The sequence below is a fragment of the Scleropages formosus genome, chromosome 18 (genome assembly GCF_900964775.1).
Source record: "Scleropages formosus chromosome 18, fSclFor1.1, whole genome shotgun sequence".
NCBI classification, from domain to species: Eukaryota; Metazoa; Chordata; class Actinopteri; order Osteoglossiformes; family Osteoglossidae; genus Scleropages; species Scleropages formosus.
Genome location: NC_041823.1, coordinates 20,662,045 through 20,687,587, shown reverse-complemented (window position 1 = coordinate 20,687,587; position 25,543 = coordinate 20,662,045). Strand labels below are relative to the sequence as shown.

At 45.9% G+C, this 25,543-nt stretch overlaps 1 protein-coding gene across 1 annotated transcript in view; it reads right to left on the bottom strand.

Moving 5' to 3' along the window:
• The window catches only part of megf8 (multiple EGF-like-domains 8), a 28,857-nt gene extending 3,314 nt beyond the window's left edge, over window positions 1-25,543 (bottom strand). The window contains exons 1-43 of the mRNA XM_018732248.2: window positions 25,057-25,543; window positions 23,849-24,085; window positions 22,695-22,858; window positions 22,112-22,321; window positions 21,669-21,849; window positions 21,157-21,245; window positions 20,711-20,924; window positions 20,416-20,596; window positions 19,802-19,947; window positions 19,509-19,619; window positions 19,088-19,239; window positions 17,831-17,932; window positions 17,592-17,739; window positions 17,292-17,455; window positions 14,692-14,895; window positions 14,398-14,601; window positions 12,558-12,803; window positions 12,182-12,300; window positions 11,907-12,038; window positions 11,436-11,549; window positions 11,127-11,210; window positions 10,326-10,574; window positions 9,338-9,522; window positions 8,644-8,857; window positions 8,136-8,376; window positions 7,764-7,896; window positions 7,148-7,389; window positions 6,913-7,023; window positions 6,705-6,823; window positions 5,680-5,899; window positions 5,426-5,597; window positions 5,129-5,292; window positions 4,674-4,809; window positions 4,130-4,361; window positions 3,617-3,743; window positions 3,327-3,537; window positions 2,811-3,025; window positions 2,498-2,693; window positions 2,144-2,312; window positions 1,861-2,053; window positions 1,445-1,615; window positions 615-745; window positions 368-497 (exon numbers count right to left, since the gene is read on the bottom strand). Of these exons, the coding sequence (XP_018587764.2) occupies window positions 368-497; window positions 615-745; window positions 1,445-1,615; window positions 1,861-2,053; window positions 2,144-2,312; window positions 2,498-2,693; window positions 2,811-3,025; window positions 3,327-3,537; window positions 3,617-3,743; window positions 4,130-4,361; window positions 4,674-4,809; window positions 5,129-5,292; window positions 5,426-5,597; window positions 5,680-5,899; window positions 6,705-6,823; window positions 6,913-7,023; window positions 7,148-7,389; window positions 7,764-7,896; window positions 8,136-8,376; window positions 8,644-8,857; window positions 9,338-9,522; window positions 10,326-10,574; window positions 11,127-11,210; window positions 11,436-11,549; window positions 11,907-12,038; window positions 12,182-12,300; window positions 12,558-12,803; window positions 14,398-14,601; window positions 14,692-14,895; window positions 17,292-17,455; window positions 17,592-17,739; window positions 17,831-17,932; window positions 19,088-19,239; window positions 19,509-19,619; window positions 19,802-19,947; window positions 20,416-20,596; window positions 20,711-20,924; window positions 21,157-21,245; window positions 21,669-21,849; window positions 22,112-22,321; window positions 22,695-22,858; window positions 23,849-24,020 (7,098 nt within the window). The 5' untranslated portion in view covers window positions 24,021-24,085; window positions 25,057-25,543. The remainder of the gene's footprint in view (window positions 1-367; window positions 498-614; window positions 746-1,444; window positions 1,616-1,860; window positions 2,054-2,143; window positions 2,313-2,497; window positions 2,694-2,810; window positions 3,026-3,326; window positions 3,538-3,616; window positions 3,744-4,129; window positions 4,362-4,673; window positions 4,810-5,128; window positions 5,293-5,425; window positions 5,598-5,679; window positions 5,900-6,704; window positions 6,824-6,912; window positions 7,024-7,147; window positions 7,390-7,763; window positions 7,897-8,135; window positions 8,377-8,643; window positions 8,858-9,337; window positions 9,523-10,325; window positions 10,575-11,126; window positions 11,211-11,435; window positions 11,550-11,906; window positions 12,039-12,181; window positions 12,301-12,557; window positions 12,804-14,397; window positions 14,602-14,691; window positions 14,896-17,291; window positions 17,456-17,591; window positions 17,740-17,830; window positions 17,933-19,087; window positions 19,240-19,508; window positions 19,620-19,801; window positions 19,948-20,415; window positions 20,597-20,710; window positions 20,925-21,156; window positions 21,246-21,668; window positions 21,850-22,111; window positions 22,322-22,694; window positions 22,859-23,848; window positions 24,086-25,056) is intronic.

The window sequence follows — 25,543 nt, the reverse complement described above, 5'->3', positions numbered from 1 at the left end:
GTAAAAATGAGCTAGCTTTATAAATGGGGCAAATAATTATAAGAGCTTAACACTAAGTTGGTTTGGAGAAAAGTGTAAACTGCATGAATAAATATAATTTTTTTTTTCCCCCATTTAAAATGACAAATAAGACACTTTCTACAAACTCCTATGTAATGCCAATGTTAATTCTTTCCATAAACATATGCAATGTTTATCATCTTGTTATGGATCAGTCACTTATTAATGAGAGAAATGAGCTGTAAGCAAGCGGTCCCACACTCTTGTTCTGTTCAGGTGCGTAAATTCAGGACACATATGGTCTGTTCTAGACAGATATTTTAGAGAACAGGTTAGCAAAAATGCAGTTGAAAAAGCAGCTACATACTTGCTGCTTATAGCAGTCCTTCCTGTCACTCTGGCTGGTCAGGCAGGAGAATGTTTCGGTGTTGTTCTGGCAAGGGCAACCCGTGCCGTCGTGCTCGTTGCAGGTGTCAGCATGACCGTTACACTGACATCTGCAATTGAAGGTGAAGCTAACTTGAGCAAATGCATCCCAAAGGCAGCTAACACTAACCATCTCGCTATTTTGCTGTAGCAGACATGCTGTCGCCATGCAAGCCTCTCATACTCACTTTTCACATTTCCCTTGCAGTAGGAAGTAACCACTGAGGCAACTTTCACATTTGTCCCCTACGCTGTTGTTCTGACAGCTCACACAAACAGCATTGTCCTCTGTGGGCCCCTCCATGACCCACTTCACAATCTACAGGACAGAGAGAAAATGCAAGATGAAAAAACGTCACAAAGACAAGATGTCGCCTAGTTACTTACAGTGAAACACTGGACATGAAAAAAACTGAAGGAAAGAAAGAAAGAAAAAAAAAAAAACCACCAGAGTCAAGTGGCTTGAATAAGATCATATCCTGACTGACACTGACTGACTGAAACCGCTTGTCCCAAGCAGGGTTGCAGCAAGTGGGCGCTTAACCCGGCACCATGGCACAGGGCTGGAGGGGGAGGGGGACACACTCAGGACAGGACGCCAATCCGTCGCAAGGCACCCCAAGTGAGACTCGAACCCCAGACCCACCAGAGAACAGGCACAGGCCAAACCCGCTGCGCCACCGCACCCCCTAGATCATATCCTAATAACGACAATTAAATTTATTACATTAACACAAGGCAATGCACTAGCCTTGGATTTGTAACATGAAGGCTGATGGTTCAAGCCCTAGGAAGAACCCGGCAACTGTCCCCGTGATCAAGAACTTATAACTCTGAAAATGAGTGCCTGAATCACAAAATAAGACTGTGCTTCAGGAGAACAACCACGAAAAGAAGCATGCAATTGCTGATGTGGAGAAAGAACAGTAGATCAAGGCTGAAGAAAAACCAAAAAGGGGAGATGCTGAGACATAAGCATGTCAAATTCCTACTGTACCACCTTAGCCCTCCTGCTTACGTTCTCAGGGTCCAGCGGGTAGTCTCTGGGGTTGTCCAAGGCCCTCTTGTGCTCTTCCCGGGATAGACACACAGCACTGTTGCCCCTACAGAACTCCCGGCAGGGCCGGCATGTCCCCCCACCTAGCGCTGAGCCCACAAACAGTGGCTTGCACTTCTCACAGTGCTGGCCCTGGGAAGCGAAAACATCCAACTGTTAATTTTGGAGAATGAACAAGTTTTGAAAGCAAAACACAACAAACACCCAGGCACACACCAACATCCCTACAGCTATCTACATTATACTCCTTCTATACAGCTCATTTCTGTTCTCAGATTTTCTGCTCCACAGTAGAATCCACAGATTTTCTTCTCCGCTGCTTTGTTCCTCTAATCTGAACTTCCCACAACCCCGCCATTCTTTTAGTCCCCACTCACCATGGTGTTATTATGGCACTCTAAGCAGACATCAGGCTGAGAGACACTGGCGCAGTTGCTGTGCTTGTTGCAGCGACACTGCGAGGAGCAGTTCTCCCCCACAAAGCCAAAGTGACAGCGGCACACACCTGGAGACACACAGGTCCCGTTCACACAGCCTTGTGCACATACTGGCTCACACTGGCCTGAAGCACTGGGGGAAAATGAGAGAGTGTTAGGTCAGTGTCAAGGTGCCTGTGGGGCTAGTGGCCATTTGTGACAGGCAGCGTGGCTGGGTATGTACCTGCTGAAGACATAGCCCTGCCTACAGGTGCAGTGGTAGCCCTGGGGAAGGTCATGACAGTCTTGGGTGCTATTGCAGTGGTGATGGCCGTTGGCACACTCATCCTCCTCTGGACAGTGCAGAAAGGACCAGCTGCTGTTCCGCTGGGAGCAAACCTCTTCACTCACACCTGACAGATACACCAAGACACCAGGGTCGAGAGAAAGGTCAAAAGAGATAAAGAATGGAAAAAACAAAGTACTGAGGAAAGGAAATCAAGACAAAGCATTCTAAAGACAGAAGTAATGTGTCATATTACATCAGTGAATACAGCCCTCACTATTATACCAACCATAATGCCCCCATGACACTCACCCTCCAAACCCCCTTGCAGACAGCGCCCTACTCCATTACCCCCACGGGCCGCGCACCAGCCGCACTGCGGCCGGGCAATGCACTGGGAACACTGGGTGAGCTGGGAGCACTGGGGAGAGCAGGAATCCCCACTGGTGAGCAGACGTCCACACTGGCCTGCCTCACAGCGCAGGGGCACGAAGGATGGGCTCATGCACTGAGATGGTGAGAGGCAGAAGGAAAAAAGGAAATTAAGTAGAAAGATGTGAACACAAGTAGGGCAAGAGCAAAAATGGGCAGAAGCCTTATGAACTCCCACACAGCCCACAGGTACCTGCTGTAGAGCCACACTCCACACACAGTGCTGCCAACCCCCGTCTGAGCCACGGGAGCCCAGGCATAGGCTGCAGGTGGTCAGGTGGTGACAAGGCGGTGGGCATGGTAGAGGCGGCGAGGATTCCACCTGCATGGGAGACACGTTGAGCAGGGCATAGCTAAAGCAGGTCCAGTCGTAGGTAGGGTTCACGCTGAGGATGCGCCGTGTCTCCCCTGGGGACAGAATACACTGTGAGAAATGTAGCCAGCAACATATTGTACTCAACACCTGCAGAGTGCTGTCTTACTTACTCCTATTACACACACTTTAACCACATCTAAGATATGCTTGCAGTGAGTGTAATGGGCTTTAGCATTATCAGAATGATGGACTGGCATATGCACTACATGAAACAAATTCAATAACTGAATGGATCTTAGTTTCATTAAGTGGTACATTTCTTTCTAAAGCTGCTGGGTCAGTGTACAGGGCCCATTCAAATGACGCAATATTTGCAAGTGTAGTCTTGCTCACCTGTGCGCTTGAACTGGCGGGTCCACATACACTTGCCCGAGGCAGAGCACTTGGGACAGTCAGATGCCTCGCAGCTGGTCTCTGAGCAATTGCTAGAGAGGAAGATCTCCCGCTGGTTGATGCGGCAGTCATGCTCTGAAGTGCAGCTGACTGAGCTGCTGATGCAGGCACCTTCTGGGCAGTTTGTGCACCACTTGCACTGCAGCACCGACTGAAAACAGGAAAAAAGGAATTGGCACAAGTCTGACGAAGGGTGGGCTCTGTGCCATCCCTCCCACAGCCTGCTGTACCTGTGTGGGGTTCGAGAAGGTCCGGGGGTGCCGGGCAAGGCACTCGCTGCATGTCTTGAGCCGACGGCACTGCTCAGGCAGGCGTGGGGTAGGGTAGCAGGGAGATTGGCTAACTGCACAACCCAGTCTGAAGACAGAATAGACACAGTGGTACGTGACATCCTGTATGGCATTTTTAGGCCTGTATTAACTGAGACTGTGCAAACAGATGAGAAAACAGTTATTAATTTGAACATAACAGTCCAATCCATACTGCTCTTCACAAAGGATCATGACATACAGTTATATCCACACAGTGCAATCTATGACTAGTACAGTAACTACAATACTATAGAATACAGGTGTAGTAGATTAGATAAGGAAGCAGACTTGCAACCTGAATTTCATTAGGTTAATTAGCATGAGGAGTACTTCTGTTGTAGCCTTAAGGATCAAGGAGTAGCTACATCATTGCACCTCCATCCAGTCTATTTGTCCTGCATCATAGCCCCTGCCCCAGGTGATGTACAATACCTCTCAGCTATGTCAGATGACATACAGCTGATCCTGCACCACACACAGCTGCCTGTGGTGCTGTTGCAGGCTTCAGGGGTGAGCAGCAGGGCACAGGGATCAGCAGGTAAGCTGAGGGTGAGCATGCGGCCCAGTGTCACGCCGTTAAACCCCCCAGACAGGAAAAGATGCCCCCCCCATTCTGCCATGGCCAGCGAAACTGACTTGTTGACTGGTTCACCAACAGCTGAGGCTAACAAAGTGGGGTGAAAAAAGTAGTGTGGGGCACGTTATTGGAGTTAGCAGAAATGTCAACGAAAGTGAGCTAAAATATCAAAACTGCAGGGGCCTACCAAGTAGACATCAAAGCAGTGCAGGACAAATTATTTCAACTACTGTTCTGAAAGAAACTGGCAAAGGCAAATAATCAAACAATCTTTGTTTTTCATTCTGCACCAATATGCTTACAGGGCTCAGCTCAACATGTTCCAATTATAATTTCCATAATGCATTACGAGTGCGCTACATCAAGAACAGAAAGTGAGACAATATCAGGTCTTGCTACCTGGCTGTATCCAGGTGTTGCAGTTGATCTGGTAGAGAGAGACAGTGTTGCTGTAATCTTCTTCTCCAGTCCGGCCACCCACAATTACCATGGTATCTCTCAGCAGTGCTGCTGCATGGAAGAACCGTGACAGTGGCTAGGGAGAGAGTTGGAGAGGCCCGTCAGCAAGAAGCATCATTTAGATTACATTTGTTCATTTAGCTGACGCTTTTCTCCAAAGCGACTTACAATGTTAAGCTACTTAAAATTATTTACCCATTTATACAGCTAGGTAGTTTTTACTGGAGCAATTTTAGGGCAAGTACCTTGCTCAAGGGTACTACAACTGGAGATGGAAATCGAACCTGTAACCTTTGGATCCAAATGCAGTGACTCTAACCACTATGCTACCAGCTGATCCCATCAGTCAATGGTTTGTAGATAAAGCAGAAATGGTTAGTTGAAGGGAAAAGTACCTTGTTCCCCTGGGAGGGTACTAGCAGTGACCAAGTGAGGTTAGGGTAGTACAGGCTGTAGAGTTCCCCTGAGGGCTCCACAGACTCCACATGGAAGCGGTAGCCCCCGAACACATACACAGCATCTGTCTGCTCATGGTACACTGCTGAGTGGCCATAGAGCCCTGGCATGGAAAAGACACTTGTCAGACATAGCAAAGGCCAGCATAAAAGCAGAGTCCCTGAAATTGCACAGCATAAAACATTTAGGTGTACTTCCCACTGTTCAGCAGAACTAGAAATTTGGTGAAATTTCACCTGTTGGTGGTGTCCCTCCATGAGGGGCTACAGTCCAGTTCCCAGAGTCCAAACTGAACTCTAGTAGATGGTGGTTGAAGCCGTTTTCTGGAGAATATCCTCCAATCAGGAGAACAGAGGAGCCGCGGCGCACCGTGAGGGTGTGTCCAGCAACAGGGGGCACCACTGAGCTCTGAAGAAAAGAAAAACAAACCTGTTAGTTTAAAAAAAAAAAAAGATATGACCTGCCAGAAGGATATACTTTTTCCTCTAACCTTATACTCCTTCCACACCAGACTGCAGAGATCAAGGCTCCAGGTATCCATGGCAACACCCTTCTGGGTGACTCCACCCACCACGAGCATGATGTTGTGGGTCTGTCCCTGGTCTTTAGTCAGAAGGGCAGCAGCATGGTGGTAACGGGGAATGGGTGCAGATCCATTCTCTAGTAAGCTGGTCAGCATCTGAGTCCAGCGACGTTCCAGTACAGAGTACCTGTCAGAACAAACAGTTATAAAGACAATTTGTAATTATTTGGGGTTCCTTGTGATACCATTCAAAGATACTTAATGGTGATTAATAAATTTTCATAAGAGGCTGTGCAGTGCTTAAGACTATAAAGACAGTTTTAAACAGTGATTACAAACCAACAGCGTACATGATATGGCACAGCCACATGAAAAATGTTATTTTGACATCTGATTATAACAACAAAACATGTAATCTGTATACACACATACTGAGCACATAGTGCTTCATATTTTTTAATTTATGTGTTTACCTGATGCCATTCTCCAAGGCAACATATGATGTTAACTTTGAGCACTATGCTACTTACGCTTATTTACCCATTTATACAGCTGGGTAATTTTTCTGGAGCAGTTTAGGGTGAACAACCTTTATAAACTGTACTATTGACATTCAGCCTTGGTTCTTTGACTGCAAAATTGGAAGCTGAAGTGTTGGGGGACATAATCCTATCATGATTTCAATTAATCTGCAGTTTAAACAGTTCTGTATAAATGGGTCTCCATTGACTAAACCTTGCCCAGTAGAAGATCTATGAACTTAAAATTCCTATGGAGGTGTTAACTGTGAAATTAAAACATCACGTATTACAAGAACACCTTGCAGTGATCTGCATTAACATACACATACACAACAAAAAGGAAGAACTATGCTGTTGTTAAGGAGAGCTGTAAGAAAGAAAAAAAAAAAAAGATACACTAGGGCTGAGAGGAAAAAACACAAAACTATACTGTTAACCATTAAACACAAAGCCGTAGAAGGAAGATCACACCTGTAGACGTTTCCTAGGATGCCCTCGGAGAGTGACAAGCCCCCATACATCCAGAGCATACCCGGAGGCCCAGAGACGATGGAGTGGCCCATCCTGTGTAGGAACCTGTAAGCCTGGTTCTGAGAAAGAGACAAAGATCAAGAAAGTGAGGATCACTGTAAGCGACCAGCTTTTGTCACCTTCGTACTCTTATCTCAAAGGTCCTTACTGTGGTCAGTTGAGTGTCCAGCAAGGTCTCCCACACTAGGCTGCTAGTGTCTGCAGGAGTGGAGCAGTCAGAACCAACCCAGCCCTCAGTGCACCAGCACACTCCCAGGGTCTGTGGAATGGACAGGAATGTCACAGATGTGTGCTCTCACTCTTACAACAGACCATGTGTCAACTACCCCAGACAACAAAATAAATTATTGGTCTTCTGAGGTGCCATCTATTCTTACTCTTACCGTGTTGCATGTTCCTCTGCCATACTTAGCACCGCAGTCTCCCGGACACAAGGTCCTGTCACACAGCGGGCCTCCGCTGCCTGGATGACAATGGCACAGTCCACCCTGGCACCTAGTTCCACCCTGGCAGGGGGCTTCCTCTTCGCCTGGCTTCTCCTGGCACCGTCGTACCCAGAAGGATGCATTGAAACCTTGTGGTGGGCCAGAGGAGACATTGGCCTCGAAATAAACAGAGATAACTCCTGCAGAGAGATAAGAGGAAGAGGTTTTAGACAGCAATAACTAAATATGAGAACATCCCTGAAAAAGATTTATTAGATACCAGCAACATTACACTCCTAAGAAAAGAATCAGAACAGAAAGAAATTATTGATAATATTGATTTTGCCATTTCCACTGGATGCATTTCATATATATAGCTTCTGAGTAAGCACCTGGTTTTGGACCCATCTCATCCCTTCTACCCGATTTATCTGTACTATTTCAATGACACAGCCTCCCTTGTTCTGACATTTAATAATCTGGGTAGCGACAGTGAAAAGTGTAGAAAGTAAAAAGACCTTTAGTTATCGACACATGGAAATTAGCACAGAACCAAAGAGCTAAACGCTGATACCTGAAGTGGCCTCAACAGTGATTGGTTCTGTACGAGTGGTCCCACAGAACGCACCAATCAGATTGTGGTCTGAGTGCACCACCCCGTTGCTAAGGAATCTGGGCAAGCCATCAAACATGTACACATAGGAATTCTGGTGAGAGAGTAGACATATTTCATCAATCCAATGCAATAACAGTATACACGAAACTCCAGCACTGACATACAAAGTACATGTGGATTTATGTGATGTCATGTATGTGTGTGTTCTTTGCAGAGTAAGCACCATACACACAATGCGCTGTGTTCATGTCTGTGTGTGGTATTTGTACATGAAGTTTAGTACTTGACTGGTTTGCGTAATGGTCCTTACAGTGTAAATATCAAACTCACAGTGCACTGGGTACGTGAGTCGGGGTGCAGCATGAGCACCACAGAGGGGCACAGCTCTCCTGGCAGGCAGGGAGTCAGGTCCTCAGACACAGACAGTACCCAGAGGCAGTGGGACAGCCCCTCCTGACCCCCAGACCCCCCACGCCAGCCCAGTGAGGATGATAAGGGCATTGACAAGGAAGAGGATGAAGACAGGAGCACAGTGCGCCCCTGACACTGGCGGAAACATGTACCGTTGTTCCTACGGGATGGGAAAACCGAGCATATACATAATTCAATACTGATTATCGCTCACTGTTTGTATTTGTCTCATCAATTACATTAACTTACATTTAGACATATCTAGAAATGGAAACACCAGCAACATAGAAGAACAGTTAAATTCCACTAATGATGGTAAAAGAGCAAAGAGTAACAAAATGTCTCGTCCACCTTCAAGACAATCTACCACACCATTCCCCCGAGTCAAATTCTGTTAAGGCCAGACCAACAAGATATTCACATTCACCTTGGATCCCCATAGTAGCCTGGTAGGCAGCTGTCACAGTGTGGCCCCTGGGTGTTGTGGGTGCAGTAGCAGAGGCCCGTCTGATTGTGGCAGTAGCCCTGCAGGGGGTCCCCATGGCCATTGCACTGGCATGGCACGCAGCCCTCACCCCCGGCTAGCGCTGTGCCAAAGCTGCCTGGCCGGCACTGTTCACAATGTGGGCCTGTTGTCCAGTCTGACAGTGGGACACAGTGGGCAAAGGGAGTCATTTAAGGAACACCGTAAAAACTGAAAAACTGGAGCAGACCTGTTTGGTTTAAACCACAGTAAAACCACTTCCAACAAGATCATCAATCCAATGCAGTAACAGTATACACGAAGCTCCAACACTGACAAGTTTTGCAGGTTAATGCATGACCTGCAAAACTTCATGACAGTGCTAAATAAGTGCTTGGTGGTTGTTACACATATTTCAAGTTTTTAGAATCAGATGAAAAAATTCCATTTTTCATTTGGCTAAAAGGATCCTTTCATGATGTAAACACTCAGCTTAGACTGCTTATCTCCCAACCATTGTATATAAAGCGGTCTGCACTGTAAGTCTAGGGAGGATAAGGGTGTGCAAAAAAGAAGCAGAACATAGTTCTCACACACACTCCTCAACTTCAGGCAGAAAATAATTATTAGCGAGGAAGGGTGTACGAGAGACGCTAACCCTGGCACTCATCGCAGATCCCAGGCGCAGTGACGCAAGTGCTATGGAAATTGCAGCCACAATCCACATCACACTCAACTCCACTCAGGACCATGGTGGAGGGGTCAGACGTCCAGCCGAGGGCACATTCACACTCGAACCGAGGGCTGCCGCTGCACTGGCCCTCCCGGCACTCATTGTAACACCTGTAAATTGGATAATGGGATACTGAAAAGTAAACTCGCAGTTTTGTTGTTCATACAAAGTCTGGCAAATGAATCATTCTCTCAGTAACAGGTCACTTTAGTACCAGACGTGCAACTCAATCATTTCTACTACTTTCGGTGTTTTGTACAGCAATCACTCATTAGGTCATTCTTGTGAATCAGGCCACCCACTACTCTAGAACAGGACAAGTTCTTTATTCCATCACTGCAGGGAAATTCACATGTACAGTGGCTTAACAGATGACACATAACAGGGTGTACAGTTACACCCAAACAAAAAAACAAACAACAAAAATAAACAATTTAAAATTAAAGTTACACAGCTGACAAGTGCAACACCTCTCTTGTCACAAAGCACTTCCCTGTGTCTATGTGTTAAGGAACTAACATGCTCTTGAGTGGCATTATGTCAACACATTGCAGTTGGTAAGATGGACCACCCTGAAGTGCTTCTTTGTAAAATGTAGTTGAAAAGTAAGGGAACTAAAAAAGCTCATGGAGAACACTATGTGGACAGGATGTAAGCCGTTATCCAAAATGGATTCCAGCTCCCTCCACATTTTGACCTTTGCCATTGCATCCAGGTGGGTCAGACCAATAACAGAACCATCTTTCTTTACGAAGTTGTTGAGTTTGTGGGTTTCACCAGATGAAATGCTCCCCCCGCATACAACGGCATAAAAGATGACACTGGCAAGCCTCTACACACTCTTAGCTAGGGTCTGGCCCTCACCCAAGTTTTTACACTCGTGTGACCTCAGCGGAGGGGGGAAGATACTCACGTCTGATTGCAGTGCAGCACCCCATCGCCAGTGTAGCCCCTCTCACAGTGACACTCGAATGACTGAGGTGTGTTGATGCATGTGGCAAAAAGGTGGCAGCTGTGCAGCCCCAGGCGACACTCCTCTACATCTGGGCATGAGGGGTAGGACCATACTGCCTCTTTCTCACCCTCCACTATGCTGTTCAGGTGCTCCATCTCCATCTCCATCTCCGACACGCGAGGAGGCGAGGATGTCTGTGGCTCAGGGCTGGGAGAAGGGGATGTTGATGGAAACTACTTGCAAAACACACTAGAGTCTACTGCTTATGGGATGTAATGACATTTAAGGCATGAAGTACAATAAAGTCCATAAACAAGGCAGCATGGTGGTACGGCAAGTAGCACTTTTGTCTCAAGAGTGCCTGGATGGTGCGAGGATGTGGAATAGGTCTGTGTGGAGTTTGCATGTTCTCCCCATCTTCACGTGGGTTTATTCCAGCAGCTGTTTTCACAGTCTGAAGACATGTGTTTCAAGTGATCTGATGAGTAAATTGCCCGTAACGTGTGTGTGTGCGCGTGTGAGAAAGAGAGAGCGAGCTACAATGCTCTGGTGTAGAGAACAGTGATTCTACTATAATGTATCTAGCCCTATAAGTCACTCTGGGTGAAACGGGTGTAGGCTAAAGACTAAATAGTATTTGCTGTAAGTTGATTTGGAGAAACGCATCTACTAAATGAGTAAACAATGTAAATGAGTGGTAATAAATGACAGACAGGAGCCGGTAAGTATTTCTCTGGTCAGTTGTAGAGGATCATCTACCTCAAAGCTCTGACTTCAGCCACAGCAACACTGCAATTAAAAGACGAGTTGTCGTCAAGCCCTGCCCAATCTCCACGGAGACATCTGGACAGGGAGAAAAGGAAAAGGTGCAGAGCAAGGGATAACATGAAGAGAATCAGTGACATAGAGGGGTGTTCAAAGGAGAGACAGACAGGTTGGCTTTGCTTATTACATTGCAGAACCTTGTTTACAAACACCACTTGTGCAGGGGGTGCAGTGTGAACTACTGTGCCAGTGTGAACCTTTGGGTGGGAGAGAATATGAGTGCAGACTGTGCCAGGGACTGACCTGCCGATGGTGGGGTTGTTGTAGTCTCCACACCAGCCACACTGAAACGTCTGCATGCAGTCAGCGCAAGTGGTCTGAGCCGAGCACTGCTTGCATTGAGGAACAGAGTGGACGCTGCCAGACATTAGGTAGAAAGGGGGAGGGGCAAAAATCAGCACCCATCTGCAATATGCACAATGTAACACAGAAAGAAGACAACACGAAAAGCCCTGTGTCTAAGTTCACAACAAGATGGTGGCCCCCAAGTCTTACAGACAGAGAAGCATTTTACTCAGAGAAACTGAAAGATAACAAGCACAAGAAACAACACAGTGCCTTTTGATTTTAGGGAAATTCTCAAGAAAATCCCTTTTAATGAAATTTGCCATAGACCAAAAAAAGATGCATTCCACTGGCAATGTTTGGCAGCTGTAGTTAGAATAAGGAAAGGGAGTAACCTCTCACTTTGGGAGCAGCAGGCACATTATTTACCTGTCATACCAGTCGCGACATTCCCCATATGGGTATTTGGTGAGATAGGCAGCGAAGTAGAAGCACGCCTGGGCAGACTCACACCAAGCACACTGGCTAGAGTTGGCCAGACACTCGTCACAGGTCCTCCTTCTGTGAGAAAATGTGGATAGAGGAGACTATGCTAAAATCCATTGGACTGTTAAAATGGTACTTATGGGACAAAGGGACAACTAAGCCTAGATGTTCAGACCGTTGAAAGTGATAGAACAGAGGCAGGAAGAGCGTTAACTCACTGGTTACAGACTTTAGGGCACCCCCATGGCTCACGGATGGAGCCTTCCAGCCTTCCCCTTCGACTGCACTGGTAGTCACCTTTCTTGCTAGAGCTGATCTGCCACTCACAGTAGGGGTCCTGCCATTAAGGGAGTCAAATAGGGTCAGACATTGTGGCAGCAGATTATTGACCGAAAAGACTGAGTTCATGCAGTGAAAAAAGAGGCACACTAATTGGGTGAGAGACAAACACTGGCTGAAACACTGACGAAGCACTTGAGGCATCGCAGTGACTGAAGAACCTCACTTCTCCATGCTACGTCTGAACCCCCACGTCTACCCAACTGTGCAAGCCTGGGCGAGGATACACAGTGTCCTCCCACTCCATTTCCATACCTGAGTGCAGGTAGCACAGTCACGGTAGTCCTCACACAGAGTGCAGTGCTGGGGCACCATGAGCAGGTGACGTTCCTCCTGGGTGTCCACCTCATGGCAGGGTTCAAGGGAGGAGTGAACGCGAAGAAGGCAGCGGTTCTGTGGGGAGCACCAACCGCAGGACTGGTCCGCCAGGCATGCCAGGCAGGAATGATACTCAGAGCAGGAGCTGGAGCGATAGGGCTCCAGAAACAGGAAGGAGATCTCCTGCAGGCATGTCAATGGGTGGGACGTAAGTGCTGTGCTCTGGGTTCCCAAAACCAGCACAGAGCAGCAACACTGAAGATTATGGACTTTGAGCCTAAAGCTTCCACATTAATTGCAGGACCTCATCATTTACTACACCCCAGCTAGACTGCTATGCTTTTTGAATGCTTGATGACCCAATGTATAACCAAAATCAAAAAGTGGAAGGGTTTTGGCTCTCATGTAATAGAATGAGCTCCCATTCTCAGAGTGGCGATTCCCTCTCTCAAAATTTAAGGGTTGTCAAACATCACCTTTAGACCCACCTCTCTCCTGGTCTCTTATCTGCTCCATAATCCTTCCCTGCACTGTGTGGAGTTAAATTAAGTGCATTAAACTTAAAGGCATTTGTAGGCTAGAGGCTATGCAATGATTGCATAAATGGGTGGTTGTGACTATTGCTTGCAAGATATATATCCTGTGCTTGTAGAAAGTGTGTAATCCAGACTGCAAAAACAAAGTGTCTTGACACGTGTTTAAGCCTAGAAAAGCTGAGAAGAGTACTTTTTTGCATGCACAAGAAATTAAGGTCGAGGCAACACTAAGAAAAAAAGATAAAACATCTAGTTGTGACGTGAAAAGACGACGACAAGACACGACATGAAACTAGGTGAAAGAGCACGTGTAAAACAGAGCTGAACTTGGAAAAATACCATGTAAACAGCCGTTAATGAATATGTAAACGACTGCATGAATAAAAAGAGCAACAAGGGATTGATCAGAGAGACTCCCTCCAGTTAGGGGATCTCCTGTTGGCTGGTGTTGCGAGAAAATATGCTTTGACTCAGAGTGAGTTTTATTGCCTCCTCCAGGGTGACCGACAAAATTCCACAACTGTCACAATTACCTTTATATCACTATCAGTTCTACATGCATGGGGGGCGCAGTGGGTTGGACCGGGTCCTGCTCTCTGGTGGGTCTGGAGTTCGAGTCCCGCTTGGGGTGCCTTGCGACGGACTGGCATCCCGTCCTGCGTATGTCCCCTCCCCCTCTAGCCTTACGCCCTGTGTTGCCGGGTAGGCTCTGGCTCCCCGCGACCCCGTATGGGACAAGCGGTTAAGACAATGTGTGTGTGAGAGCTCTATATGCAGCTACTCGTGTAAGCTATGGACAAACTGACTGCTTTGAGAATGGCATCTATAGCTCACCTGCTGGCAAAATACATTTCTGTTTACTCTGAGTTTTACATCACTTTGAAAAAAAGCATCTGCAAATGAATAAATGAACAAAAGAATAAAAGTCCAGGATGTCGTATTTTGCAAAATAGGAAATGGAAATGTAGATGACTAGTGGTTCTTATCTCTGGTCTTTGCAAACCACCATGTGTTCAGACACCTAATATAAAAACAACCTCAGTGTTACTTTGGGAAGCAATACATTAGTGTTCAAAAGTTTGGAATCACTGAAATTTACACGTTTTTGAAAGAATCAATACTATTTTTTAAAATCAAGGTACCATTAAATTAATTTAAAAGTTATACCTGAATGAATCCATTCCTTTGGAGAACTGCTGCACTGTGCTCACAGTACGCAAGGCCTGCAGGGGTGAACTTACACTGCCACCTGGAAGTGCAGTCCGGTTCCATGTCAGGGCCATCTCACTAGTGTGCCCCGAGCCAGAATTGTTGAGGTAGCCCTCTGCCTCCACCAGGTAGCGGTTCCCCCTGGTCAGGTTCTGGAAAAGGCGTCCTCCTCCTGGTCGGGTTAGGAGATGACTGTCCTTCTCTTGATGGGCTGTCCAGTGACCGACCAGCTCCGACTGAGATGAGAAAGGAGGGAAGCATGAGGGGACTCCCAACGCCCAACTCGGCTGTCAGACATTACTTTTTCGTGTCTTGCACACTCCTACCAGCTTGAGGGAGTTTGGCCCCGAGGCCATGCGAGCCATAAAATGGAGGCGCTGTATCCGGGCCCACATGGCAACAGTCTCTTGTGGAGGGGGCGCGGGTGGAGGCGCACCCAACAGAGGGTGGATAAAGCCCCGAAATTGCAAGGTGACATCCATCTCAGTGGAGGGGCTCAGTATAATAGAGGTGCTACGCAGAATGGATACCTGGAGTGGATGGAGCAAACAGGAGTGAGAAAGTGGGTAAACATACATATCACTCCTGACTTTAGCAAAATTTCTAGGAAGGGTATGTGATGGAGGCGTACAAACTAGTGGTTCTAATCTCTGGTCTTTGCAAATCAACATGTGTTCAGATACCTAATATAAAAACAACCTCAGTGTTACTTTGGGAAGCAATACATTAGTGTTCAAAAGTTTGGAATCACTGAAATTTACATGTTTTTGAAAGAATCAATACTATTTTTTAAAATCAAGGCACCATTAAATTAATTTAAAAATATAGGCAAGATAATCATTGCTAATGTCACAAATGGCTATCACTGCTTGAAATGATGGATTTATAATTTATTGTTAAACACACACACACACACACACACACACACACACACACACACACACACAATTTTCAGAACCGCTTGTCCTACACAGGGTCACGGGGAACCGGAGCCTACCCGGCAACACAGGGCGTAAGGCCGGAGGGGGAGGGGACACACCCAGGACGGGACGCCAGTCCGTCACAAGGCACCCCAAGCGGGACTCGAACCCCAGACCCACTGGAGAGCAGTTTAAACAATTTTTCACCACTCTTATGTCCATGAACAGCTGATAGTATTGCGCAGACTAACATTCTTCCTCTTACTTATTGCCTCCCTGATTATTTATTCCATCCCCCATTATTTATTCCCCCCCGCCAAACTGAATCCCTGTATGTATTTATATTTATATGTATATCGTGTTTTTTTTTGTCTACTCTACACTATGAACCATTGGGAACCAAAGCCTAATTTCTTGTATGGCTGTGCATACTTGGCCAAATAAATCAGCTTGTGATTCTGATATGACTACAGAGCCCCGTTTTCAGTCGCCATTACTCAAGTGTCGTAACGTTAAACTCTTAGCTCGTTCTTAATTAGTCATGCTTAAATACTAATTGTTTTTTAGAAAATCCTTTGTAATTTGTGTTAGCATAGCTGAAATGCATTCCGTTCAATAAAGCATGTAAACTGTGTTTCCCTGGGTTCCAAGGTTCTGGTATTCCTAAAGTTAATTTCTGGGTTCAAAAATGGCCAACGTAAAATAGCTTCCTGAAGCAGTGTATTGTCAGTGTATTGTTTTGCGAAATGAGATTTCGTACAAAGCTGTCCACTATCATCTTGGGAGAGGAAGGCAAACTGGATCTAACAAAAAAGAAGTGGAAATCTCAGATGCACAACTGCACAAGAGGATAAGTACAACAGATGCCTTCCAGGTCCTTATTTGGCTGCTTGCCTAAATAGTAAACACTAAATAGCAGTATCAGCTGCAACAGGGAAATAATGACTCCAGGATGGTGGCCTTAGATGTAAAGTTTTAAAGAAAAAGTGATGTCTGAAACTGGGGGGGTGGTTAAAATGGGCAAAAGAACACAGACATTTGACGTCAGATAACTGTACGAGTATTGCAGGTGGATAAATAAGTTTGAGGTCTTTGGATCAAGCTAGAGAACACATGGGAGAGGTAGAACAAATGAAAGGATGTTGGAGGAATACCTGATACCTTCAGTCAGCCAAGCATGGCAGAAGAAATGTAATGGTATCAGGCTGCTTTGGTGCTGGTATTATGGGAGATGTACAGAGAATGCAAGGAATAACAAACCAGAATGGTCACCACTATTTTACAGCTTCATGCCATCCCCTGCGGACAGCGCGTTGGTGCAAATTTCATCATGCTGCAGCACAGCGATTGGAAGCATATTTCTAAGCTATCCAAAATCTATTTGGTAAAGAAACAGGAAGCTGGAGTACCGTCTTTGATAAACTAGCCGTCACAATCGCCAGGTCTCAACCCTTCCGAGCTCTTGTTGGAAGTGCTTTGCAATAAGGTCAGAGAAAAATGCCCTACGAGTCAGTCACACCTCTGGGAAGCGCTACAGAAGGCATGGGTTGAAACTTCCCCTGAATATTCTTCAGAGACTGACAAGTAAAATGCCAAAGGTCTGCAGAGCTGCAATTGTTGCACAGAGGATTCTTTGATGAATGTTAATTTTGATGCATACCACAGTTAGATGAAGTACAAACAGTGTAATGACACTGTCAGTATGTTGATTCAATTCTGACCAAATTAATGCTACCTTGGTGAAAAAAAATATCAGTTTTATCAAAACAAGAACACTTCTGAGTGATTCCAAACTTCTGAATACTAGTACTTTCAATCCAGTGCTTAACTGCTGGGACACTAAATGCAGACACTGCAGCCTACCAAGTCCATGGCTTAGAACCACTGCTGTGTGGACACAACCCAGGACAAAGGAGATGCAGAGGCACAAACAGAAATAGTGGCAGAGTAAGAAAAAAATAGAGGAAGGAGAGAAGGCTGGAGGCAGAAGACCACCTTGACAGTACCTTATCAGGCTGCGAGTTGTTGCGTGGGTGCTGGAATGTGAGCAGGTGCATCCCGGGGACGTAGTTCTCGATGCGGCAGGAATGGAGGGAAGTGAGGAAGCGTGTGCGCTCCCCCCACCAGCCATAAGCCCCCGAGATCTGGTCCACACGGCATGCACTCCGCTCTAAGAGAGCGGAAAGAAGCGAAATTTTAGCACAGAGAATTCCAGGCTCATGTGTGACTCAGAACTAGGCTGAAAGCATGACTGGCTTTCCTCGTGGGTCTCCCTCACCACTCACAACAGACGACCCCCTCCTTACCTGACACAGGTAGACAGGATTCATTCTGCACACACCAGCCGAAATCTCCGGGGGCCCGGGGGAGTGAACCTGGCACCCCACTAAACACCACACAGGACTGGCAGTCGGAAAGGAACCGTGCAAGGCCCAGGCACCCAGTACTGCCACACTGTGGAGAATAAGGGGGAAAAAAAAATCAAGTTAGACTGTGCCTGTGTGAGGTAGAGGTAGAAGTGGTGAAGGGTACAGAGCTCTGTTACCGGATTGGTCGGATGGTACTCCCTGCAACGGCCTTCACACCAGCTGCACTCAGGGTTCCTCAGGCACATGCTCTCATCTGGAGCCTCCGCACACACAGCATCCTGTGGCAAAGATTCATCATTATTGCCTCTAAACACACACACACACACACACACACACACACACACACGATTTCTGACTGTAGTTTTTTCCACACCTCATCTTTCATTTTACATTTACATTTATTCATTTAGCAGACGCTTTTCTCCAAGCGACGCACATGTCATAGAAAATACATTGTTTGCATTACATTAGCAGAAAGAGAAACTTAGATGCAGACGCGTGATACCTAAGTGCAGGTAGTTTCTTTCCACCATATAAACCAATGTTCATCACAGGAGTAGCTGCATAAAACTTTACTCTAAGACCCTGGTTATGGCCTACAAATGCATCAGTAGAACTGCTCCCAGATATCTACAAGACTTGATACACTGCTACACCCCAACCAGACCACTATGCTCTTCCACATCTGCCCGCTTGGTGGTCCCACGCGTGAAAGGTAAAGAAGTGAGTCTGGAAAAGGTGAGTTTTACAACCCTTTTAAAATGTGGACAGAGAATCTGCAGTTCTGAGAGAGGGGGAGGTCGTTCCACCACAAAGGAGTCAGAACCGAGAACCTTATCACTTAGCTTGCACAAGTATAAACTTTTAAAATGTTTCAAAATGAATTAGCAAATTCCTCTTAAATAAACTGATTCCTCATGTTAGAAACTTTCAAAGTTGTGCATTTCATACTGTTACATGCCTAACTGATATGTGCCAATACTGCGAACAAAAATAGGAGGGTAGGACTCCCTTAATCAACCCTGGTTCTAGTATGTTTGAATCATGCCAGTTTGTGAGTATTGGCGGTCAGTAAGATGAGGGAATGTTGCACACATTTATGAGATGAATCAGTGAACAATCAGAACTGAATGCTTTTGTGGAGATAAGACATGTAAAATGGTTGAAAAGAAAAGTTGGTTAAGAGTATTTTTATTTATTATATTCAAGGATTTTACAGACTGCAACCACCACATAAACTGTGTTTATTAAGCTTTTATTTGAGTGGACAAACATGTAAAATGAATAACCAAACACATTTCTAATCTCAACTGTGATAAGTTGTTGAGCCAATGGACCAATTATTTTAAGGAAAAATTAAATTTATTCCTTCTGTGCCTTTTTCTCTGCCTCTCAGTGCCTGCTACCTTTCCTTTCTGCTCACGCTTACTTACCCTATCTCCAGGATCGCTACTAACAAACAGAGGAACCTTGTATGCCAGCAGATCTCCTCGAGCAACCCCACTGTAACCGCCAGCAATCAAAAGCACTCGCCCCTCCATCACTGCAGCTACATGAGAGTAGCGCCCACGCACAGGCACCCCTCCTTCACAGAAGGAAAAGAGACTGTCAGTACTGTTAGGCCAAAGATTTTTTAAAACATGTTTAAAACTGCTGACACATTGCCAACCTTCTTACATACATAACAAGTCTCTTGCAAACACAGGTAGCAGTGCTAATCTCTGTAACCTAGCATTCTGATTGCTCCAAAGGATGTTCTTGATCTCTCTGCATCTCTGTTCAAATGCCTGTGCGACCATCTTATCCCACTCTAACAGTCACTGTGCTCTGATGGTATTAATGGGTGCAACTCACTGTGTATGGGGCTCTCCGCAGCCATGACCCACTGGTGACAGCCTAGGTGGTAGAAGAAAATCTCCTCATCATAGCATTTTTCCTCCTGGTAATGGATGTGCACATTACCTCCTGAGAGAGTGAAGTAGTATAGAAACAGAAAGTCGATGGGTCTGTGCTGCGAGAAACATGTTGCCCTTCTTACAATTTCAGAGACGAAGTAACACCAGACACAGTTCTCTAATATCACCAGTTAGACAGACGATGGGAAACCCAACAGAAGTCATGGAGTTCAAAAGCTCTAGGCCACTCACCATACACCACCATGTAGTTGCCGATGACTGTGGCAGAATGGAATGCCCTTTCCCTTGGGCCGCTGGCAGGGAAACGTGAGCGGAAGGAGGTCCAAAAGCGCTTGTCCACATGGAAAATGTCTGTAGAGTTTACACGCACACTAAACCTGAAGTGAGTATAAAGGGGAAAATCAGGATTAAATGTTGAGGATGAATAGTGACACGTTTGCATTACTTAATTTAGCAGACACTTTTCTACAAAGAACTTCCAGTGAACACTACAGAATGTTATCAGTCACACTTTATTCACCCAAGCTGACTTATACTGCTATATACACTATTTACAATGAGTTACTCATTCATACATCAGTGAAACAGACTGTCACTCACACACTATGGGTGACTTCATCACCAATCCACCTGAACAGTATGTCTTTGGACTGTGGGAGGAAACCCACGCAGACACGGAGAGAACATGCAAACTCCACCGAGCGGGGATCGAACTCATGTCCTCTCACACCACCCAGGTGCTGTGGGACAACAGCGATACTCACTGTGCTGCCCAACAGTGACACACTTTGTTGTCTTAACTGAGCCTCCCGCATTAGTGACATCACACTCTCCTCCTATCTCACCTGGCAGTGGTGGGTCTGTGCCCACCGTAGACCAGCAGGGTTCGGGAGGGGGCGTGAAAGACCATCGAGTGTCCTGCTGTGGCGGGGGGCTTCCCCCCTGAGGGGTGCACTATTTCCCACACACCTCTCCTCAGCTCAAAACGATAGAGAGAGGAAGAAAACATATCTTCTTCAGTACGTCCTAAGGGAGACATGAGAAGTAGTTAAGCATCAGCTAAGAGAACAGAAACTTTTTTTATGCAACTGTTTCATTAATACATTTAGCCCCATCGCCAACGTCATTAATAAGATTTACCCCCAAACACGTAAAGGTAGCTGTCCACAACAGCAGCAGCATGGTTGGCCAGTTTTGGTGCATCCGGAGAGTTCCATTGTCCAAGCTGCTGCCAATAGTTCTCCAATGGGCGGTACATCCAGATGTCATTGGCAAGGGAACCATTGGCAAGCTCCCCGCCAAAGATGACCATTGTCCCCTGCCACTCCACAGCTATGTGCGAGTGCCGAGCAGCCTGGAAAAGACAGAGGAAAAATTACCTTCCTGTTTTCTGTTCCTTAAAAAAAAATAAAGAGAAGATGAGACAGGGATACTTCAGGACTATAACACTCCCATTAGATAAACTAAACTGGTTGTAAGTATCAGAAACAAGACTATACCAAAAAAAACATCACCACCATTAAACCTTGTGACATGATGCCTAAGGGTTTATTTTATGTAATGTGGGTTTACTAGCACATTCTTACTGGCAAATCTGTGTTTGAAATCTGTTCCCACTGATTGCTGGTGAAGTTGTATTTTACCAGGTCCCCCAGAGCTTGGTTCAAATCAAAACCTGAAAAGCAACAGTAAATAAAATAAAGAACACATGCTCACCAGTCTGATGGAAATGATCCACCAATTAGTACTGAGTCAGACACTGTATACTCTCCTCAACTTCATAATCCAACCTCAAAAAGCCAGAGGCCACCACATAGCAGAACAAAATAAACATGACTTTAAGTGTATCACTTGTATGTGTGTTTTCAGTACATGTTAGGAAGAAAAAGAAGAATCTCTTAGCATGCAGCAACAGTAGCACTTTTGAAAAGGCAATAGCCGAAGGATCCCCAGTCACCATGTCTGCTGACAGGCGGAAAATATGCCAGATTCAACAAACACTGAAGCATGGACTTGCTTTCATGTAAATACAAAAAAAAAAAAAAAACACTGACAGTATGGATATAAGTGCAATCTACCTTCGCTGTAACCCTCTCACCTCCAAAAAGGTACAATGCTCCAGCTGCTGGTAGGTACACTCCAGCTGCAGCAGTGCGATGAGGTATGTAGGCATCACCTTTGCTCACCTCCCACCACTGTCCTACCCCGCTGTCATCACGGAGACCCAGCTGGCAGCTCCGCCCCACAAAGCCAGAGCTACAAAGGCACCGTTCGCTCCTCTGTAGAGACAACACGGTCAAGAACGTGAGTGTATGCTAGCCAAGTAACGCATAACACTGATCTTTCATTAAGCACAGGATTTCCTCCTCTGAATATTGTGGTCAGTGTATTTCTGTACCACAAGATCATGATTTAAATTTAAAAAAAAAAAAAATTACTAAGTACAATAAAATCTCTATTCTAAAAAATCATAACTGACTGTTAAAAGCATACAGGAGCTGCATAAAAACATCAGTTTTAGTCCCCTCCCCTACTGGTCACCTTATCACAAGAGCCATGCAGAGAACAGGACTGGGAGCAGAGTGGGATGGTGCAGTCTGGCCCACCCCAGCCCACATGGCACAGACAGCGGGCCGAGGCAGAGTCACAGCGGCCGTGCCCACTGCAGGCCCCTGGACACACCGAGTAGGAGTATGTAGCATTGAAGCCCAGCAAATTGTAGTTGGCATCACTGAATAGGTGAAGCAGCATCTTTCAGAGACAGACAGAAAATAGGTAGAACTGTCAAAGCCACCCAATCTACTCTTTGTTCAGTACATCTTATTTTCTCGTTAGTGGTGTTAAACATCCATCCATCCACGCATTTTCAATAACTGCTTGTTCTCATCAGGATCGTGGTGATCCAAAGCCAATCCCAGAATCACTGGGCACAAGGCTGAGGGGGGGTGAGCCCTGGATGGGACACCAGGCCATAGCAATCTTAGTGCAAAACAGATAATTTCAAATATTTCAGCTTCCAGAACTTAGCTTGAAAAGCACACACTGTTATAAGCTCTATACACATATACATAATTATCATATGTATCACTGCTACTGGTTTCAAGTGCTTTACACATATCATTACCTTGCCAGATTTGGCCTCTATAGGCTCCGGTAGGGTGGTACCACTGAGGCTGGCGAGCAGGGGGCTGCGGTACGAGTCACCGTCATACACAAACAGGTAATCATAAGTGCACTCTGTCTCCATGAAGGTGAAATTCAGGACTATGCTGTAACTGCTGCTGGGGGCTGTGAGAAAGGTCAGAGTAGGAAAGGTGGTAAAAGCAGAATCAGGGAACTGACTTTTAAGCAAATATTTCAAGTATACAAATCACTCACTCCAAAACTGACCAAAGGAACAATTTTGTCAACTAAAAAGTATTAATGTCCAAGCTGATGACAAATGTTTTCACAAGCGATTTGCACTAAGACCAGCAAGTTCACTTTCAGTGTATCTTCGCACAATAACTGTAAGGCAATTGTAAAACAACCCCCTGCATTTCCAACACCAAAGTATGCCGGTTGGAAAGAAAAGTGAAAATTTCTTCTTTCTTTAAATCATTTTTTGAAAAAGATTACAAAATGCAACAATGAGTTGCTTAAATTATATTTTGCAGAAGTCCCTTGAAACATACCAAGACAGCATACAACCATTCAGTTTATAAGCAAGAATAAATCCCCATTTCAAACTAAGTCGGAGTCAGATAGTTACAGAACAAAATTCAACATTTTCTTGAAGCCAGTCTCCTCACACTGAGTTTCTAGCTTCAGCAACATGACTTGCAGCAGTGTGCCATGCTAGAAAAAAATCAAGCTCAAATGACCAAACACAATAAATATCTATGCGTTTAAACTAAGGGAATACTTATACTGATATCAGTTTGGCCACACGGTACACAGTTGTAGAATCTGACAGCACATAATGCATTTTACCATAATTGCGTTGGCCTGATCTCCAGGACAAAAACAACTCTCCAACTGGTTAAGTGGAGGGGTATTTTGGAGAGCTTCTATCAAAGGGGCAATAACAGTTTGATGTGCTTTGCTTTAAACTTCCTGGTTTCATAATGAATGTAATTTTTATACCCTATAGCTACATAATGATAAGAACAAAAATAATAAGGATTCTGCAATTTCTGCATCTTTTCAGCAGTCTAAATGAAAGGCTTTCTGCTTTATAACTTTATCCTAAACCCCTTCACCAGTTCTGAATTGCCTCCCACCTTTTTTCATTTTTACCTTTAATAAGCCATTCACAGTTGCCGTTGACAGAGTAGTTGCCTGGCCCATCCGTGACATACCCTGGTGGCCCCCTCAGCACCTGCCTGATACCCTTACAGTCTCCAGCTTGGCTAGCAGGGGTCCAGGCCCACAGCAGGACCACCACAAGGAGAAGGCAGTAGGAGGCCATGTCTCCCTAACCTGGTCCGGGAGGGAGTGGCAGTCACTAGATGAACTTCCTTGTGATCAGGGTGCCTGGAGCACACAGGACAGACAGACAGAGAGAGAGAGAGAGAAAATTCTATACGATGCCTGACAGTAACGGTACACAGATGGCACCGTGCAAAACATCACCCGCCAACAACACAACGGGAGCGATCTGCAGACAGAAGCAGCTCAGAGTTGTACCGCATGCGACTACTTATAAACAAGTGTTTCCTTAAGTGCAAAAACGGACTGCTGTCAAATGACAGATGCAGTGCTGTCGGCAGCATGTCCAAGAGAGCAAAACAAACCATGTGTCCATGAGGAGGAAGAATCAGAGGATGCCACTGATCTCTGCTGCGCAGCCAAAACACAGTACTGAGTACACTCCAGCACCACCACCATCATCATCCTCATCAACATTACACCATTTCAGTCGGTTTCATGTCTCATTCCATTTCCTTGTGTCCTTTTGTGGTTGCTGGTAAAAACATCTCTCTCTCACACACACACACACACACACACACACACGGATAGTAGACATCACAGGCGAGTCCGAGAGTGTGCAGGACAGTTCACACCACGGGTCCGGGAAACATCTGCTTCAGTTTCACACTTATAAAGACCCGGATGTGTACTGTACATCGAAAGCAAAATATTTATGAGGCAAAAAAAGGCCAACTTTGAAGCAGTACCCGCCCGGCGCCGACTGTGTGTTATTGTTACCGCTCGAGAGCTGACACACACATACGACGCGACGCGTCTCTTCGGGTTAAATTTCATATTTACGTCGGCAGCTTATTCTGTAACTAACTCCAAAACATTTACGGAAAAGAGCTGCCTCATTCTTCTGAATAATACTGAGAATAATTACAATTACCCGCTGGTTAGGGAGAGAGATAATGTTATTTTATTTGCCTTTGTTTTCTCATTTTTTTTGCCCTGCGGCTGGTGTGAGTAGAATATTATAATGATAATCACACTGAATATTGAATTAAAAAAAAATAAACACGGAAACTCACCTACTCGCACGTTATTTCTCACATTTTCAGAGACTCGACGAGAAGCTGTCGCGGCGATTCTCCGTTTTTCGTACGCCGCTTAAGTTAAGGTGCGCGCGCCACACAGTCCAGCAGCAGGTTCGCGGGCCAACAAGCGGCTCGCGCGACACCCCAACACTCCAGCGCGAGGACACAACGGGGCCTACAGCGCTGCCCCGCAGATCGAACAACGGAACATGATTAAACTCCGGCGGAATACGTGCATGGCGGATTCACGGTTAAAAACAAAAAAACACGCAGTGTGGCCCTCCCGTGCTGCGCGTACATCCAGCGAGTGTGTTAACTCCGCTAGCTCCTTTACTTTAGCTCGCACCGGTAGCCCTCAGACACCGACGCCTCACTATCGGCTCGCGACACAAAGCAGAGGCGAACGGCTGCTTCGCCTTCACGCAGCTACCAGCCCGACAACAAGAAGCGCGTTCCCGAGCAACACTCCGTCTGCAACGCA